Here is an 18,178-nt window from a genome sequence, read left to right as displayed (position 1 = left end):
TCACCATTAGAAATACTTTAGTTAAGCATTGTAAACAATAAAAATTTTAAAAAATTTCAGCCAAAATTGTGTCCATGCCCCTTTAACATGATTGTCAAGAATATGTATGGTTTAGGGGTGGGGATATCATCTTTTCAAATATTCATTAATGAATTCAACTAAATGATCTATATTGCTAAAATCCTGGCAATAAGGGCCATGAATTTCACAATTCATGAAAATGCTTTAATGCTATTTAATCATGCCCTCAGTTTGTTCATCTGTACACTTTTCAATTACTGTTATTGGGAAAACTTAAATTTTTTCCAAAAACCCTTAAAATTTGTGTCATTTTTTATATTTCCCTCAATCAGAAATGACAGAAAATAGTAAAAATCTCTACATTATAGACATATTTGAAACCCTATAAAATCTGTAAAATCCAGGAGCTTCTGGGGGCTTAATCCCTGCCTCATAAAGTTGCTTCCCCCTAACCACAATTCCTGGATCCGACCCCGACGACAATATATATATATATATCACGATTTGAAAATATTGTATCATAAATTTCATTCAAACATACTTTTGAGCTAGAAATTTTAAGCATTTCCATATGACCTATGGTACCACATTTGATGGGTTTTTTCCGCTGCTCCTACTTTTACAAAAGAGATTCAATATATATCCCCGTGTAACCTGTTTTATATGAAGCTGTGTTATTACATATGTTTAATTTGATAAAACTTTCTTCCTCTAACTTCATTTGTGAAAAACAAGAAAAATTTCAATTCCATCTCTATAGACTTAATACTATACATAATACATATATAACATTGTATTAAGGTATCCAATTAAAAGAAACCCACCATTTCCCCCCCCCCCCCCCCCCCCAAGAAATTTATTTAATTAATTGTTATGCAATACAGAACTTATCAAACGAAAGATAATGAAGATACACAGTAATTCACCAAAGGAATTTTCAAAATTGACAAGAAATATCTGTTATAGAGATTAACATTAATCCCTCTGAGAAATACACATTTCTGAGAGATAATATCAATTAGAATATCATTTCCAAAGAAAGCTCATGTTGAAAAGATTCCTATTACCATGGTCTTTTAAGATATGCAAAGAAAAGTAAAGGTCATCATACAAATTATGAGAATATTCAAATTTTTCAGCATTTCTACAAGGGGAGATAACTGACAAAATATCTACTTCTGGGTTTCATCTACGTACTGCTAGATATTGATTTTTTCTGAAAGTAAATGCTTTTATGGATTGAATACCTTGAGGTATTTGCGATAATGCACTCAAATTACATACATGTACCTATTTCTTCAATATAATGAACTCTGTCTTTTGGTAAAATTTGAAAGAAAATGCCCTTCCTGGATTTTTTTTAAAACTTTTATTTTTAAAAATTCGTGATTTGTGCATATAAACACTTTTACACTTAAAAATAGTGACTTTTATATTATGAACATGCAACACAATCTATATTGCTTAACAATTTTAGTTAAAATTCTGTCAAAAAGTTTGTTTTTGTTGGTACAATATCAGAACTTTTGAGATTTCTGTTCTGAAGTAAAATTACAATTACGGCAACAAAGAACAGAACATAACACATTTGCGTGTTCAATGTTTTGGTAGAAAGTTCAAATAGTGTAACACAAACATTTTGCAATGTCCGCTTTCACGAGTCCGGATTTAATTCTATACACCGATTCCAAATCTCCAGTCACTGATTTATTAAGCGAGCTCCGAGTTCATGTTTGAAATGAATGTGTATATGAATTATAGGACACCTAGAATGCTTTCATTCAGAAATGGTAATCCGAAAAAGCAGTAATATGCTTCCCAGCCCACACGTTTTCTTGATGTTGATGTTGTTTTGATGTGGCTCCCATCCAACACAGCATACCCATGGAGAGGTAATGTGCGACACAAAAATTGATTCAGCTTTCAACAGATCTTCCAGAGAATGACTTCAATCTCTAATGAGTTTGTGTGGACTTTGATGCTTCACTTTTGATTTCTTTTTTCCCCAATTAAATTTCAACCATGTATGGGTTAACAATAAACTATGAAATTTATTTACATCACCATGCAAGCTTGTATCAATTATACAATTTCAAATTCCACTTTATTCAAACATTTGGGTGATCCTTGCAGAGTCGTCTCCCTGTAGTCACAAACCTCATCTTGAATTGCTTTAAAATTTGGCTGTATAAATTTCAGTCATCAATGGATCACTATCAGTCGTTGACTACACCCTCGCTGGCTTAGGTCTATAGTCCAGTGGAAGTGAATGGAGGCCTAACCAAAATAGAAACTCCAAAATTTCACATCTGTCCTTCTCCACCATATAATCATAAGGCCTTGTGTAGTAGATGGTGCCACTTCTTTTTCCATCGATTTCAAGTCTGCAGTCAGCATCACCCTTTTCCTCGATCAGAGCCAGATGTTTAGGACTGATTTCCAAGTACGTAAAAATTATCTGCAAATAAACACAAAAAGTGCTCATTCTCATACAGCACATTCACTGAGGAACAAAGCATTAAAATCCACCTATGATGTCATTCTTTTGTTCGAACACTCCATTATTTTTCAGGAATGGAGTGTTCGGAAAGTAGGTCAACCCTTATACAAGTAGATATAAATGCATGCAATAAAAGAATGAAAAACGTAAGACATGATTGAAATGCACAAAGTTTAGTTTTTATTAATGTGGATTTTAAGTGGGTCAATGTACTTGTATCACTCCATTCCTTAAAAGCAATGGAGCGATACTCGTACATTAACCCTTACGTAAAATCAAATTAATGTCCACAAATAACAAGGGGCCTTTTGACAGCATTGTTCATTTTAAGTTCTTGCAACATTGAAAGGTATACAGTGTAAATAGACAGCCTGTGTGTGATATGAATACAAGAGGCCCATGGGCCTTAACAGTCACGTGAGTGTATTGCAATGCTGTGAAACGGCTAAAGCTAGTTAGCTAAATTTCAACCATACATTAATAAAGCAGTCCCGTGAGGATTCGGGTTAGAATTGGTTCTCAGCACCCCTTACTTGTCTAAATGGGGCAATCCTTTAGACGAGACCACAAAAACAGAGGCCCTGTACGTACCGAGCATAGGCCTAAATTTTACAGCCCTTCACTGGCAATGGTGACGTCTCCATGTAAGTGGAAAATTATCGATGGGAACATTAAACAGTATAAACCATGATTAAAGCAAAATCAAATCTCTGTCTCTATAAATGATTTCAGCTTTTGGCTAAGGTGTGCTAAAAATGACACTGCTGTTTGAAATTCCTTCTTCGCTAACAATTCATACCATTGTCTGCATACAGATGATTCCCAAAGCCACATTCCGAAAAGCTGAGTTGCCTACTTCGAGAAGTAATTCACCAGCATGTCGTCCGAGCACTTTGTTGCCTACTGCCATACTGATCTCAAAGTTGTTAGATTCATCTACCTGTTTCATCTCATCCAGTTTTACCTGGAAATAAAGAAAATTGATACTAAATAGACAAGCATTGAAATGTACTGACCATACAGCTACTGTAAACCCACTTTTATTGGCATGCCTGTCACCTCACCTTGATCCCACTCTTCGGGTCAAGTTACTGTAGTAATAATATATAATATACATTATGTGCATGTATCCTATCAGGTTTTCCATTTATCCTATCGAGAAAACCTTTTTCAGGTTTGCCTGTAAAGTGTACATCAGACTACCTCAGGCTTCTCATCTCAAAAAGCAGAGAAACCCTGGAGACCTCCTGTATTTAATTCGTTTTTTGAGCAAATGTAATATGACTGTAGATTTAAATCAGCAAATATGGTGCTGCAACAGTATGCACTGGAGTATATTGATTAATTGTGTATTGTTTAACATCCCGCTCAAAAATTTTTCACTGATATGGAGACGTCACCATTGCCAGTGAAGGGCTGCAAAATTTAGGCCTATGCTCAGCGCCAACGGCATTTGAGCAGGGAGGGATCTTTATCGTGCAACACCTGCTGTGACACAGGGCCTTGGTTTCTATGGTCTCATCCGAATAACTGCCCCATTTAGTCGTCTCTTATGACAAAGAAGGAGTACTGAGGACCTATTCTAACCCATATCCTAATGGAGGCACTGGAGTATACAAAAGGAAAAAGAATGATTAGCTTTAATTTAAACATCACCATGAAGAATTCCAGTTGGTAGCTATTCCAGTTAATGCCACTAAGGGTCATTTTCCGACATGTTTTACTCACATTGATCAATACATTAATGAACTACGGGAAACTCTACTGATTAAACCGCGACCAAAACTGGGAGAGGATCGTACATCTTGGTAGTGGTTTGCTACGATGACAATCTCTTTGACTGATAGTTATATCAAAACCTTGTGACCTGAAAATCAATATAGCTCATATACTACTCTCTACAATCAACCGTTAGATATTGAGTGGAAAACACTTAGCCTAAAGACCAGCAGTTTAACCTTGACCTTTGACCATGTGACCTTTAAATCAATAGGGATCATCTACTCTCTAGGGGAAACCCTTATATCCAGTTTGGTAAATATCAAGCAATGGGGTTAAAAAGTATTCAGCAGACACTTGGTCTACAAATCAAACGCTTCTACCGATATATAAATATTAAAGTATTCATCAGACTAACCTCAGCCACAGTAACTATGGTTACGCTGTACAGAGGAAATGGAAACTGTGCCCAAAAACACAAGTCTGGTACACTTGATATTGTGGAACTTCCGATCTTCATTGTTCTTTTACTTAAAACTTGTCTGAAACATTATACAACTGACTCTTTCATCTCAAGATAAATGTGAAGAATAAGAAATGTTTCAGAAATATAAATACCCCCAGTGCAAAATTGAATATTAAACATATACTGGTATACAAGGTATCATTAAATTGGTAGCATTCAGTGCCAAAACAAATTAGGTGCAAATAAAAGTCCATTCTTCTAGGTTTGAATGACAAACAAGCAATGGTTTCTGAAGATAATGACATTTTCATCATTTGACGTTAAGAGATTGACCTTGAACCATATTTAGTGCCCTTATAAATCTTAATAGGAACCATTTTTTCAAACCACTGTGCCAACTTTGGTAAGATTCAGTCAAAGGGTTTGTTAGATGTTTAGCAGACATCATTTAGTTTTAAGACCAGCAGTATCACCTTAACTTTTGATCATGCAGGGTTTGACATTTACTTTATTGAGCACTAGACCAGTCGGGCTACTTCAAATGATTTTTACTAGACCTGACCTTACATCCACTAACACTGACCAACTTTCCAGAGAAAAGAAATGCTGATGGTTTCTCCATATTTAAGTGAAAAAATGAAAATAAATTCAGTTTATATCTATTTATCCGAAACATAACTTTACACCCATTAACAAAGAGTAAATGTCGTAAAACATCACTTCCGACAGCGACTTATATATTAGAACTAAAAATAGAGATTTTGTAATCACGCGGTGCAAAATTGCTCGCAAACTCTTTACAGTTATTTTTTTAAGTTAAAAATAAGATATGGTTTAAAATAAAGTTTCTTGTTTATTTTTTCAACACGACCAGACAGACTAGTAAATCAACATTTTACCCGACCGGACCAATCATTTAGTACACTCGGTCGGTCGGACGTGCCTTAGTGTCAAACCCTGTCATGAGACTTAAATTCAATAGATATCAAGCAAGAGGTCATTAAATATTGAGGGGGCAACAAATGGTCTTCAAACCAGTATGACCTTGGACCATGTGACCAGAAGATCAATAGGACTCATCTACTCTCTAGAGCCAAACGCTGTACCAAGTTTAGTCATTTCCAAAGAAAAGATAATAAGCAGACCATGCTCAGGATCATTACCAACAGGTTGACCTTGACCTTAACCAGTGTGATGTGAAAATCAATTGGGCTTATCTACTCTCGAGAACCAGCCAATGTACCAAGTTTGGTAAAGGGTTCATTAGATATTTAGGTGGCAACATTTAAATTTAAGACCAGCATTTTAACCTTGACCATGTGATCTAAAAACTCAGTAGCCTAGGGATCATCTATCCTCTGGGACAACCATTCTACCAAGTTTGTAACTATCAATCTAAGGAGTCATAAGATATTGAAGACCAGCCATTTAACCATGATTTTTTACCGTGTGACCTGATAATCACAATCTGACTAAAGTACAGACCTATATTATCATATATAATACAGTGTAATATAGGTCTGTACTTTAGTCAGATTGTGATAATCAATAAGAATCATGACATCTACTTTCTAAGGGCAACCACAGTACCAAGTTTGGTAACTATCAAGCACACGGGTCATAAGATATTGTGCGGACAACAATTGGTCAACAGACCAAGAGTTTGACTTTTGAATCAATAGGGATTATCTAAATTTTAGGTCTCCATTTGATGCGGTTTGGTTGCCTAGAACACGAACTTTGACCATGCAGAATCGAATGTTAATTTTTTTTTTAATATACATTTTCCATTCATAGTTTTATTATTGGGAAAAATGCAAGCTGAATTGGGGAAAAAATGGCAATTTTTAGGAGGGGAAAGGGCCGAAATTCGGACCCAAAATGGGCCTAAAAAAATCACTGCAGCTGCAACCCTTAACTGTCTACTCTGTCCTCACTATAGGCAATAATTATAAAGAAGATTAAAAAGATTCTAGCTTTTTGTCACTCAGGTTGATGGTCATAATTCTAAAGCATTGTAAAAATTTGGTAACTTGAGAACTTACTCTACATTAAGATGGAAAACTCTAGAAAATCCAGCTAACAGTTGTCTGAAATCACTCCCTGCTAATTTTTCACCATCTTTTCTCTTCAAATAAAGTTTTTGTAGCTGCATAAAGAATTCCTCAACTTTGTAGTGACTTCTTCTAAGGTACCTGCATAAAGAAAATCAATGCATATTGATTACAGAATTAATACGCAAGATCGTAAATACCGAGTTAGCGGAACTCTCTTGTAAGAAGTCCGGAAAAGCGTGTCGATCTTGGGCATTTTTTGTTTATTCAAAACATGGCATTGGAAGACGATTTAACCTCTATGTGCTTTTCATAATTAAAAGCATTTTTAAATGAAAGGTGTGTAAAAACGTCTGGATACAGGAAAAATGAACTTCTGAATTTAGCCCGCGAAGCTATATATTTTGACGCAAGCTCTTCTCAGATTTGGGAATTTCCTGGCTGACAGCAGTGGGAAAAAATCCACCACATTCCCATTAAAATATATCAGTTGTGAATCTTTCTGCATATTATGTTTCTTTCCTGAATCATTACTACAGTCTACTGCAATGCAACGATAGTACACCATTGAGAAAATCGGGTGAATCGATCACGACAAAAGTTGCAGAACTGGTATTATTTACCAACATGACCAAATTCTCACATACTCTGGGTCTTGCGAGACTTTGAAAGGGGAAAGTAAAATTTAAAACCAAGACGGAAAAAGTAGTCGCGATCTTGCGTATTCAATTACAAAAATTAAAGGGAAAGGCAACCCTAGCAACATTGTTGCCTTTATGAGTAAAGTATTACTGTCTTACTGGTATCGTACAGATGACAGTCTTTAACAATAGAAATAATAATGATGCATTATCATTATTTTTCAATCTTACATGGTCATGATATTGACTAAAATCTTCATTATTTTGTATTTTCTGCCGAAATATATTTCATTCTGGGATTCCAGGATGTAAAAGATGTAGTTCACAGACTCCAATCGACAATAATTGTTAATTGCAGCATGTATCTATCATTGGGTGAAATGCTGTCAGACATGTTTCATACTGGTTGTTAGACCATTCTTGGCATGCTGATTTTGACTATGGATAAGGATATACGGCACACAGCAGGCATGACCGGTGAACAGGGGAAGCTTACTCCTCGTAGGCACCTGATCCCACCTCTGGTGTGTCCAGGGGTCTGTTTCAACTTTGCCCAACTATCTATTTTGTATTGCTTATAGGAGTTATGAGATAGATCACTGTTCGTTATCTTCACCTTTCATGTAGAAGATGGAGCTTAGAAGAATTTTACTTGTTATCATGAGGTGTCATTCACATTCTATAGGATCATATTACAGGTCTCTAAATTTCTTATGACATGAGAATTGATCTACCCTAAATATATATACAAGATCATTTAAGGTAGATTGATCCTCATGTGATGACAGATACCCAATATTTATATCAAATTATATGCATATAAAAATGTTGTCAAGGGCAATAACTCCTATGCTGGTTTTCCTCTACTGTACATATGTCTATTATACCATGATTTCCTAAACTTCCCCAATTAATTTATAGTTTTTTTTATACATATTTATAAATAAGCAGTTTTTCTAAACTGTTGACATTAAAAATTTGCCATTTTAACATGTATTTCATTTGGTTATTAATTGAATGGGTGTCTGGGTAGCGCAGAGGTAGCACTCTCGCTTCTCACCGCTGCAACCCGAGTTCAATCTCCGTGATCGGCAGTGGTTGTATGTGAGAGGGTATGGCGGTCGCCCTCTCGGACATGTGGGTTTCCTCCAGGTACTCCGGTTTCCTCCCACATAAATGACCCCCTAGCGCAAATATCCATGCATCAAAGGACCCCATTGGAAATAAGCTTTCGAGCTTTCATGGGTTATCCTTGGTATTTATGTTATGTATATAATATATATATCGATATACCGAATAAATATTAAATCAAATTAATTAAACTACATTGAGTGGAAATTAATATAGTTTTTCCACTTTCAACCATTAATATTGATGTCATATGAGGGTGGGGCTACCTTAAATACCTCAAGCCAAATATGCCCTACATATAGTTTTGAAAAGAAGAGGGGTGAGAAATGGCCTAGAGCACTAATGACTGCCCAACCTCTTTGTTCAATTATCCATGAGAAGGGTAGTGTTCCCAACCTGGTTCAAACAAACGAAGAAATCTTACTGAACTGTATGCATGTCTGGATATTCATCCTTTACAGCTATATCATGTAAATCTGCTAGTATGTCCTGACATCGGGCACTTTCTTCCAGAAAAGGAAACCCTTGCGTTGCTTCCTCTGTGACAGACCAATTCAGTATTCTGGCCTTGCACATTTTTTCTTTAGTTACATTAACCAAAGTGTCGAGAAGATTCTTATTTTCCCCTTTCAGCGGATAATCAAAAGCGTAACTCGTCTCTGATAACTTAAAGAATTCCGTAATTCCTGTTGCCTTCTCGTTGAAGAAGATACCTAGTCTTTCTGTGTAAAGCCGTGACCAACATGAAACGCTCTGTGGTAAACATCTAGCGTCGTTTTTCTTCTTCTTTGTATAGCCTGACACTGATGGCGTATCACTGTCTGAAGACCTGCTTCGTTTGGAACAACCATTTGGTGTGTGTTTACTATCAGCGGCAGGTTGTTCCTCCAAACACGAACTTTCATCATCAGATTTGTATTCCATACTTGAAAGGCTCGCCAAATTATGACGATACCGATCCCGATCAGAATTGCAACTTGTCTTGCTCGGATACCGATTTCTGTGTGCGTGTCGATTCTTGGGTTTCTTTTTATTTTATTATTATATTATTTTTTGTGGTAGGCCTACTCAAATATTTTTGAAAAATTCCACATTTATTTTTCTGATTTATCGATTAAATAGTAGAAAGGGTCAGTCATTGAGTCAATATTAACAAATCGTACCAGTACAAGAAACATAGACATTTACTACAGCATACAAGACATATTAAGAAGACGCTGCAGTATTTTGGTTTTGGGGAAAACTTTATTCAATGGATAAAGATCTTAAACACAAATTTCAGAGCCTCAGTTTTACAGAGTGGCTCTTTACCTGAACAGTTTGATATACAACGGGGATGTAGGCAGGGGGATCCCATTATTCATCCTACGTGCAGAAATTCTTGCAATATTAACTAAACAAAACAAAACAAAAGTATAAAAGGCATATGTATAGAAAACACAGAACACAAAATATCGCAGCATGCAGATGATTCTTCACTAGCCCTTGACGGTTCACCTGAATCGCTTTTTGCAGCTCTAGATACGATAGAATTTTTTCCCAGTTTTCCTGGTCGAAGGATTAATTCTTCTAAAACAAAAATTGTTTGGATTTGTTCAAAGAAATTTTCAGATCAAGTTTTTCACCATACAAGATGGAAATTAGTTTGGGGATTAACAACTTTTAATTTATTGGGTATTAATTTTTCAGTTGACCTTACAGAAATTGAAGATATAAATTTCGGAATTCAAATACCAAAAATCGTTGCTCTTATTGAACAGTGGAAAAGAAGGATTCTTACTCCCATTGGGCGGGCTACTGTCATTATTCCAAAATTGAATCATTTGTTTATATCACTTCCTACTCCAAAGAAAGAAACAATTTCTTATTTTTAAATTCCTATGAAAATCAAGTGTAGATAAAGTTAAGAGGTCTGTGATAACACAAGACTATTTATCAGGTGGTATCAAGATGGTTGATGTAAGCAACTTTATTACATCATTGAAAATTCCAGTGTGGTACAATTCTAATATTAAAATTGCGGGAAAACCTGTGTTTTATGAGAAATAGTATGAAAAGGGGATTAAAGTTGTTCAAGATTTTTTGATACTGATTGTAACTTCCATACCGTAGAAAAATTTCAGTGTTTATACAATCTTCAAGAAGTATGTGTAATGAAATACAATAGCATTATTACTGCAATTACAAAATATTTAAAATGTCTGTCAATTGATAGACACTCAACCAAACAAAATATTAATCCATGTATGCCTATATTTTTTGAACCAGTTTTATTGCATGAAAGATGTTCTAATATTATTTACAATATTTTAAATGCAAAAGAAGATATCCCAACTTCTATGGGCAAGTGGGAAACTGAACTATCTTCATATGGAGTAGATTATATTTCAGTGCAAGATGTGTTTAAAATTTGTTTCAAAGCATCTAGTAATTCTTCTGTTCAGTGGCTACAGTTTAGAATTTTACATAGAATTCTTCCTGTTGGTTATTATTTGAAAAACATTAGTGTTAAAACAAATGATCTCTGTAGATTTTGTACAAGTAATATTGAAACAATAACACATACTTTTACTTCTTGTAATAAGACCCAAACATTGTGGAGTGAGTTAAGTCTTCATATATATACATGTATAGAAAATTTTCAGCGGTGATGTTCATATTGTACATAGTTTATCTTAGAAGTCCGTCATATAACCCCCCCCCCCCCCCCCCGTTTATTTTTATTGAACTCAATTATAATAAAATCAAGTTTTCCATCCATTACTACATTGTACTATATGGGGATCAGTCTCTGATTTATATCTGTGTATGAAAATAACAGAAAATGTTTTTTGTCAAAAAAGCACCCCCTCCCTCACCCCGTTTTACGTGCCTGCATCTGAGCATACATGTAGGTTCATGTTTGTGCGCTGGAAAATCCACCCCCTGCATTTAAAAAAAAAGATGCACGTATTCTGATCAGTGATGTGGTATTTTTTAAAGACAGTTACTATGTAGGATTTTTTTCTTCAATTTGTTAACATAAAAACAATCTTAAGTTAAATACTGTGTGTTCATACTGTTAACGCTAAATACCTAAGTCATTGCATATTTTAAAATATAGGATTCTATGGAAAGGGGGGGGGGGGGGGGCGGGGGGGGGGGTGTCGCAGAATTTCTTTGCCTGTCCTGAATTGCGAATACTCCTGCTAATTCACATTTTTTCCCATTGTCTAAGTTTCGGTATTGCTGTGATTTCTTACGCCATTCATTTAATTTCTTACATTTAATTTCTTACGCCATTCATTTAAATTTTTACGCCATTCGTTGCTATATCGGAAGGCATCTGTCTCGCATTCGGCTGAGCAAGGGAATTAAGGTATGCAAGTTGGTGAACTACATGTATGTCCATGAAATCAATAATTTTCTTCGGATCTGTCAGTAACTTTGAGACGAAAAAAGGAGAGAATCACGTGTAAGCCCCCCCCCCCTCACCTCGTCCTTCCTGCAAACAAGCTGATGAGACTAACGGTTTTAATATAGAATTTTTTCGCATATTCTTCCATAATGTATGCATGAATAAAAATTAGCTGCATTTACATTTTGTTGTACATGTACTTTAAAGCTCATAACATGGTGGTGTATATACCCTCCTTTGTTAGAAATCATGAAGTGGGGCCTTTGATTTAAAGAATGTGAATCTCTATCATAGTACATACGTCTCGTTTAAATTGCCGAGAGAGAGAGAGAGAGAGAGAGAGAGAGAGAGCCATGATATCGTTATTACAAAATGGCACCGTCATGATATTCGCTCCGCGGAGCGAATTAACATATCCTCTACAGACTTAAATATAGCATTTATTCCGTAAATGTAAATGAATGATGTTTGCTTTTATAAACGGAATAAATAGCATGATTATAAAAAGTCAATAGTAAACACGTATAAACCAAGCATGTCAAACTAATTCGCACCGCGTAGCGAATAACATGATTAGGCCTACAAAATTTACTTAAAAAGGAAATTTATTCTTTAAAAATAAATAAATAAATGGCTGTAAACTACATGAAATCCATGTACACACGGGTGTGAACGTGACGAAATCCCTATTTTAGTTTGTAGAAGAGGCCCATGCAAGGGTATTACAATAGATCTTTACTATTTCCATTGAAAAATAAGTATGCGCACATGTGCATTTTCTTATTGTAAGGGGAGAACATTTCTTTTTATGAAAAAAATAAATTGTAACGTATGGGATTCGAACCGGATGCTGATATGCGGTCGTGTGTGGAGGATGATAGGCGTTTTTTCTCTCTCCTCTTTTATTTGGGGATGATAGACGTTAACCTCTACGTCATTGAGACTTTGCAACTACGTAGATATTTTTGGTATTATGTGTGTCTGATTATTATTGTAAAATTAATTATAATTGACTTTGAAGCTGATATTTACAAGAAAACTTTCTGACATAGTGCAGATTCAAGTTTGTTCAAATCATGGTCCCCGGGGGGTAGGATGGGGCCACAAGTGGGGGGGGGGGGTGTCAAAGTTTTACATACAAATATAGGAAAAAGCTTTAAAAATCTTCTTCTCAAGAACCATTGGGCCAAAGAAGTTGACATTTACATGAAAGCTTTCTGACATAGTGTAGATTCAAGTTTGCAAAGGGTAGTTTGGGCCATAATAGGGACTAAGGTTTTACATGCAAATATATATGGAAAGTCTTCAGATATGGGCCAAGGTGACTCAGGTGAGCGATGTGGCCCATGGGCCTCTTGTAGGAGATTCTTTGCTAAACAATGCTGTTAGGAAGCGGAATTCGATATTTAGCATTTTCTTTAATCAGACATATAGAATTGAGAACTAGGTTATAGCTTAATGTTTTCTATTTATACTTAATGGGAGAATATAATTGAGTTTTACATGCATGAACTTCGGTGAGACAACGGTGTTCGAGTTATATGTGTGTTTCAGTATATTTACAGTGTTTATTTTATTAATAGGTCTACATGTAGGTGATCAGTGTATTACGTTGACCTTGACCTGTCGTGGTGGCCATTTTTTTAGGCCAGATATTGCGTGCCATGTTTAGGTTTGTGAACTTTGCGTATTCGCAACCTTTTTCTATTTTGCAATTGCTCTTTGCTCATGTTGCTAATTATGCATGTTTATATATGTACTACATATGAATCCTTGTGTAGGAAATGTGTTTGTGTATATGATTGAGGTCAAGCAAATCTTATACATTGGTTAAGTCACTAGCACAAATTGTAATGTGTTTTTATTTATATTTATAGGAGCACAGTCATTGATTCATTGATTGATTACATTACACTACAACTGTGAATAAAAGGTGAAAAGAACTTGTGTGTTACATTATGTAGTAAAACAGCTTTATACATACATTCTGGAGCTTCATTTCTACAATATACGGAGTGGGAATAATAAAATTCCTAAATTCAATTATGATCTATATCCTTGAAACCCTTCTTTAAAAAATGCGTGTGTCATCAAATTTCCACAGCCCATTGTTACACAGCACGAGGCTGGGTAGATATAAAAGGAGTGAGCGAGTGAGTGAAAGTTACTTTGAGATAATAGGTGGTTGAAGTCACATCAAAGAATCTAAGCATGGAGTTCTTGAAAGTCCTCGTGGTTTTGCTGTTAGTTTTTCACGGTAAGATTTTCCGTTGCTATATTTTGAATTTTAAGTATTTTCGAGCTTTATATTTGGAGGGATTATACCATTCGAACACGCACGAAGTGTTGTGAACGTATTACCAGTCTAGTGAAATTTAATATACGGAAGATTTCTGTGTACACATGAACTTATTTTAGTTTGGGACTGTGACAATTTGGAGTATGAAATTAACAGCAAAATTTGTAATCCTGTTCACAAATTTATACTGAATTCAAACAGGATCTCGTGATAGTAATTCATTTTATGCTATATGTATATGTAATTATTTTTTGTCTATACATTTTGACAATTGTTATCAAATAATCCAAGGTGAGAACCTCTTAAGTTGTAAGTTGTAAGAACTTGTGTTCAAACCTGTTGTATATTATATATGCAATAAAATGCAGCGGCGTAGCTAGGTTAAAAATATTTGTAAGCAGGGGGTCTGGGGACATTTTTCGTAATATGTAATAAAAATTTAAAGAAAATATTTGCAAGAATGTACATACAGTGCTACTGTGTAGCTAATCCACTGAAATGCGTTCAAACTATTCTATTTTCATTCAGGTTCACTTTCGAAGCCTATTGGTTCTGGGGACGAGCTACGTGTCATTGTCGGACAACTAGAGAGACTCGTAGCAAGCTTGCGGCAGCAGGTAGATTATGTGGATAAACCCGAGTACATGTATTCGATGAGCGACATCCAATCATGGAGCGAGTCTACGCCTGAATTCCCAATCCCTGGAGCCAAGATGTTGGGAAAGCTTCTGAAGCCATACTTCGGCAGTTTCCCAGATGGACCATACACATGTAAGGGCAAAACCTTTTTAAGGAGTGTATTCGATTAAGCCACCCGAGTTACACGAGTAACTATAGAGTTGTAAATAAAATGTAGAATTATCGACTCTAGTGTTGTACTCGTACGTGTTACTGGAGTATACTCCCCATTTTACCAGGAGTAACAAGTGTTCCAATATGGCGGCGTGTTAGGAAGAAACGTAGTGTGAAGATTAGTTTTGTCTATATTTCGTACCAGACATGTAACACATCAATAAAAACGCGATACGAAACATAATTCTGACACTTAAAATTGAACTGGATACTAAAAGGAAACTTTAATTCACATTTGCGAATGCATAGACTGTCGAAATGCTGAATTTACCAAATAATAATAAAACTATGTAATTTTTTTTTCGTAATTGACGTTTTTTAATTTTACAAAATACAATTCTAAATGATTATATGATAATTAGAAGATATAAAACAATTGCCTATGTAACTACAACAATGAATTTGTTATGTTACATTTCCCCATCAGAGTTCGCATTTCTTGCGTTCCTACCCTCCATGTTGTAAACAAACACCGCACAACATATGTTTTATTTTTATATATGGAGTTCATTGACTGAGCATGTGTAAATTAAACTCTAGTGTCACAACAGTTGCTTTAATCGAATTCGCCCAAGGAGGTACTCTACATCGTCACAATGACCGGCCTTTTAAAACATGGATAAAAATATAAATATCGGCAATAATTGTCTATTCATTAAAAAAAGTACAGCCTAGATGAGTAGCTTAGTAGACTGTTGAACTATAGTTCGGGTTCGAGTCCAGTGGGGATTTATATTTTTTTCCAGATTGCTTTCTGTATTTTTCACTAGAAGTTAAGAAAGTTTTCAATTTCAAAATATTTTACATATCCTCAACTTTTCATCCTTATCAAATTTCTGTAGCATACTTCCTTAATCCAAACTAAGCATGCAAGGATTGAATGATTAGCTTTTATTCTTTATTGCATCGTTTGAACTTTCAGCGGAGATGCCTTTAAGACCATATGACATTATGACAAAGTTGAGCGCATGGTACAACACTGAAGTGACATTCAGGGAACGGGGTTTCGGCGACATTGTGGAAGAGATCGTGAAAGCCCATTTCCAGTGTGCAGCTACAAAACTCAACCAAATGGTTTTCTGTATGTATGGTCATCAAAGTGAACTGGATTACTAACGCACGTATTCTATAAATTGTGTATAAACGGATAAATGACGTTTTGTTTCCGAATTTCCCGTCCGTTTAATGGGGCCAAAATCATTGCAAACTCTTTGTAATATCGATAGATTTTTTCTAACAATTTAAACATTTGAAATCATTTACGGTCAATGTTTATGAAATAAAATATTACGAAATGTAAAAGTTCATATCTTAAATAGTAATTTCTCTGGACACTGAGCTTTGGCAAACCGCTATATATTTACACTGTACTTTAAACCTCTCGATTAGAAAAATAATTTTCAGTACACCATTCTGAATTTCGGTGATAAATTTAAACTATAACAATGAATATTATATACAAGGGAATAAATCGCTGCAATACATTTGACATTTCTAATACTAAGTATCGCTCAAGTCTATAAGAACATAGTATACATTTTTTCTATCTAGATGTTTTGAAGCATAACTCACGTGAAATAACCAAGAATGACCAGGTCATGAACATTCACGTGAGGGAGATTCTACGGAGATGGATGATGGATACAGCCACGATGCATAATGTCGCCCAGGAAATTGTTTTGACAACGCAGAGACAAACCTTCGAGGAGATCATTGATCAAATTGCGGATTTCCAATTCGAAGGTATTTCTTAAATCTTGCAAATCTTCAGTTAGATGGATGTATATTCAAATCTTGGAACCGTGCTATGTAAATCGGTCTTGTTGCAATGTTTCAGATATCGAGGAATTCCTTGGGAAATTGAGAGTGCTCTTATGGAAGACTGAGCAGAATAAATGGTCCCCAGTCATGTTTGACGAGAAACTAAATCAATTTTTGACAGACAATGACTTTGTCTTTAAATGTCCGAGCATCAACGATCTATGGCGTTTCCATAAAAAAATTGCTAGCCGCTTTCAAGAAAGGTAAGCTTGGAAGTGAATTCATATTTGTCCCTCCATACTATTGCCAAATTTCCCATTCTTGAGAATTCTAATTATGATTGCATAAAATTGTAATGGAAAACACATTAAACCTTGAATAGGTTTCCTGTTAACAAACTCTTAACGGAGACCGATGCCTGGCTGAGGAAAGTCCTCCCTACATACATGCCTACAGACGCCACCCCCGCTATTACTGCCATCCTTCAAGTGTGCACGGACTACGTCAAGTCAGTCAAGTTACACTTCAGAGAAGTGGAGAATCACGTGAGCACCGGAAATGCAGCTGACGTCACAAACTTCATGTCAAAATATCTTGGTATGTATTTTGAAAGAAATCTTGTACAGGTAAATTCATTTCTAACCATGGGACGAATGATGTATAAAGATTGAAAATTAAGATTGAAACATTTTGTATGTACATATATCATTTCTTGTACAGTTACTGTTAATGAAATGTTCCTGTGAAATCCTTTATTAATAAAGACATATTTGGGTACACTATTTGAAGTGGACTGCCCTTCATGTATAGCTGTAGTATTTTATGAATTTATGAATATAATTGCAGTACCACATCAACTCAAATATCTGCAGTCAGTCTTTGAATTCCTTAATACTGGGGATACCACCAACGTCATGAAAATGGAAGAAATGGGAAATCCTCGGCAATCCAACCGATGCACAGGATTCAACGGAAGATGTGAATGAGACAGTCACCAAGGATAACGAGTGATGAAATACAAACTGTAAAAAAGGACCATTTTGTAGTGCTTTCAGAAACTTTATTGCCGTGAAAAATAAAATATAAAAAGTTACTAAAACGTGTTATTGCTTATTAAGACGAACAAAATATACCCATACATGTACTTTAGTGACTACGAAGAACCAGGATCGATCTAGAACAATATATAAAATATTGTTATGACGGAATTCCAGTGTCTATATGAATTTTAGTACAAGTGTACGTAGAATCAGATTGGTGTTTAAGGAGGTAATCTACATAGTCATAATCGCAGACTTCCTTTTAAAACACCAATGAAAATATAATTACCGACAGAA

At 35.4% G+C, this 18,178-nt stretch overlaps 2 protein-coding genes across 2 annotated transcripts; one reads left to right on the top strand and one right to left on the bottom strand.

Moving 5' to 3' along the window:
• Positions 1–1,371: 1,371 nt before the first annotated feature.
• Positions 1,372–9,493, bottom strand: LOC125662663 (uncharacterized). The gene is made up of 5 exons (XM_048894953.2): positions 8,957–9,493; positions 6,752–6,901; positions 4,659–4,782; positions 3,321–3,485; positions 1,372–2,479 (listed from the first exon to the last, which is right to left on the bottom strand). Exons 1-5 carry the CDS (start codon positions 9,454–9,456, stop codon positions 2,249–2,251), a joined length of 1,170 nt encoding a protein of 389 aa, XP_048750910.1. The 5' UTR covers positions 9,457–9,493; the 3' UTR covers positions 1,372–2,248.
• A 4,536-nt stretch (positions 9,494–14,029) lies between these two features.
• On the top strand, positions 14,030–17,934 carry LOC125662706 (uncharacterized). The gene is made up of 7 exons (XM_048895030.2): positions 14,030–14,186; positions 14,757–14,999; positions 16,003–16,161; positions 16,632–16,823; positions 16,918–17,104; positions 17,224–17,438; positions 17,688–17,934. Exons 1-7 carry the CDS (start codon positions 14,141–14,143, stop codon positions 17,825–17,827), a joined length of 1,182 nt encoding a protein of 393 aa, XP_048750987.2. The 5' UTR covers positions 14,030–14,140; the 3' UTR covers positions 17,828–17,934.
• The last annotated feature ends 244 nt before the right edge of the window (positions 17,935–18,178 follow it).

Source organism: Ostrea edulis, chromosome 8 (genome assembly GCF_947568905.1).
Source record: "Ostrea edulis chromosome 8, xbOstEdul1.1, whole genome shotgun sequence".
Lineage (NCBI taxonomy): Eukaryota > Metazoa > Mollusca > Bivalvia > Ostreida > Ostreidae > Ostrea > Ostrea edulis.
The sequence above is the reverse complement of the archived record's forward strand: the minus strand, read 5'-3'. Positions and strand labels throughout refer to the sequence as shown.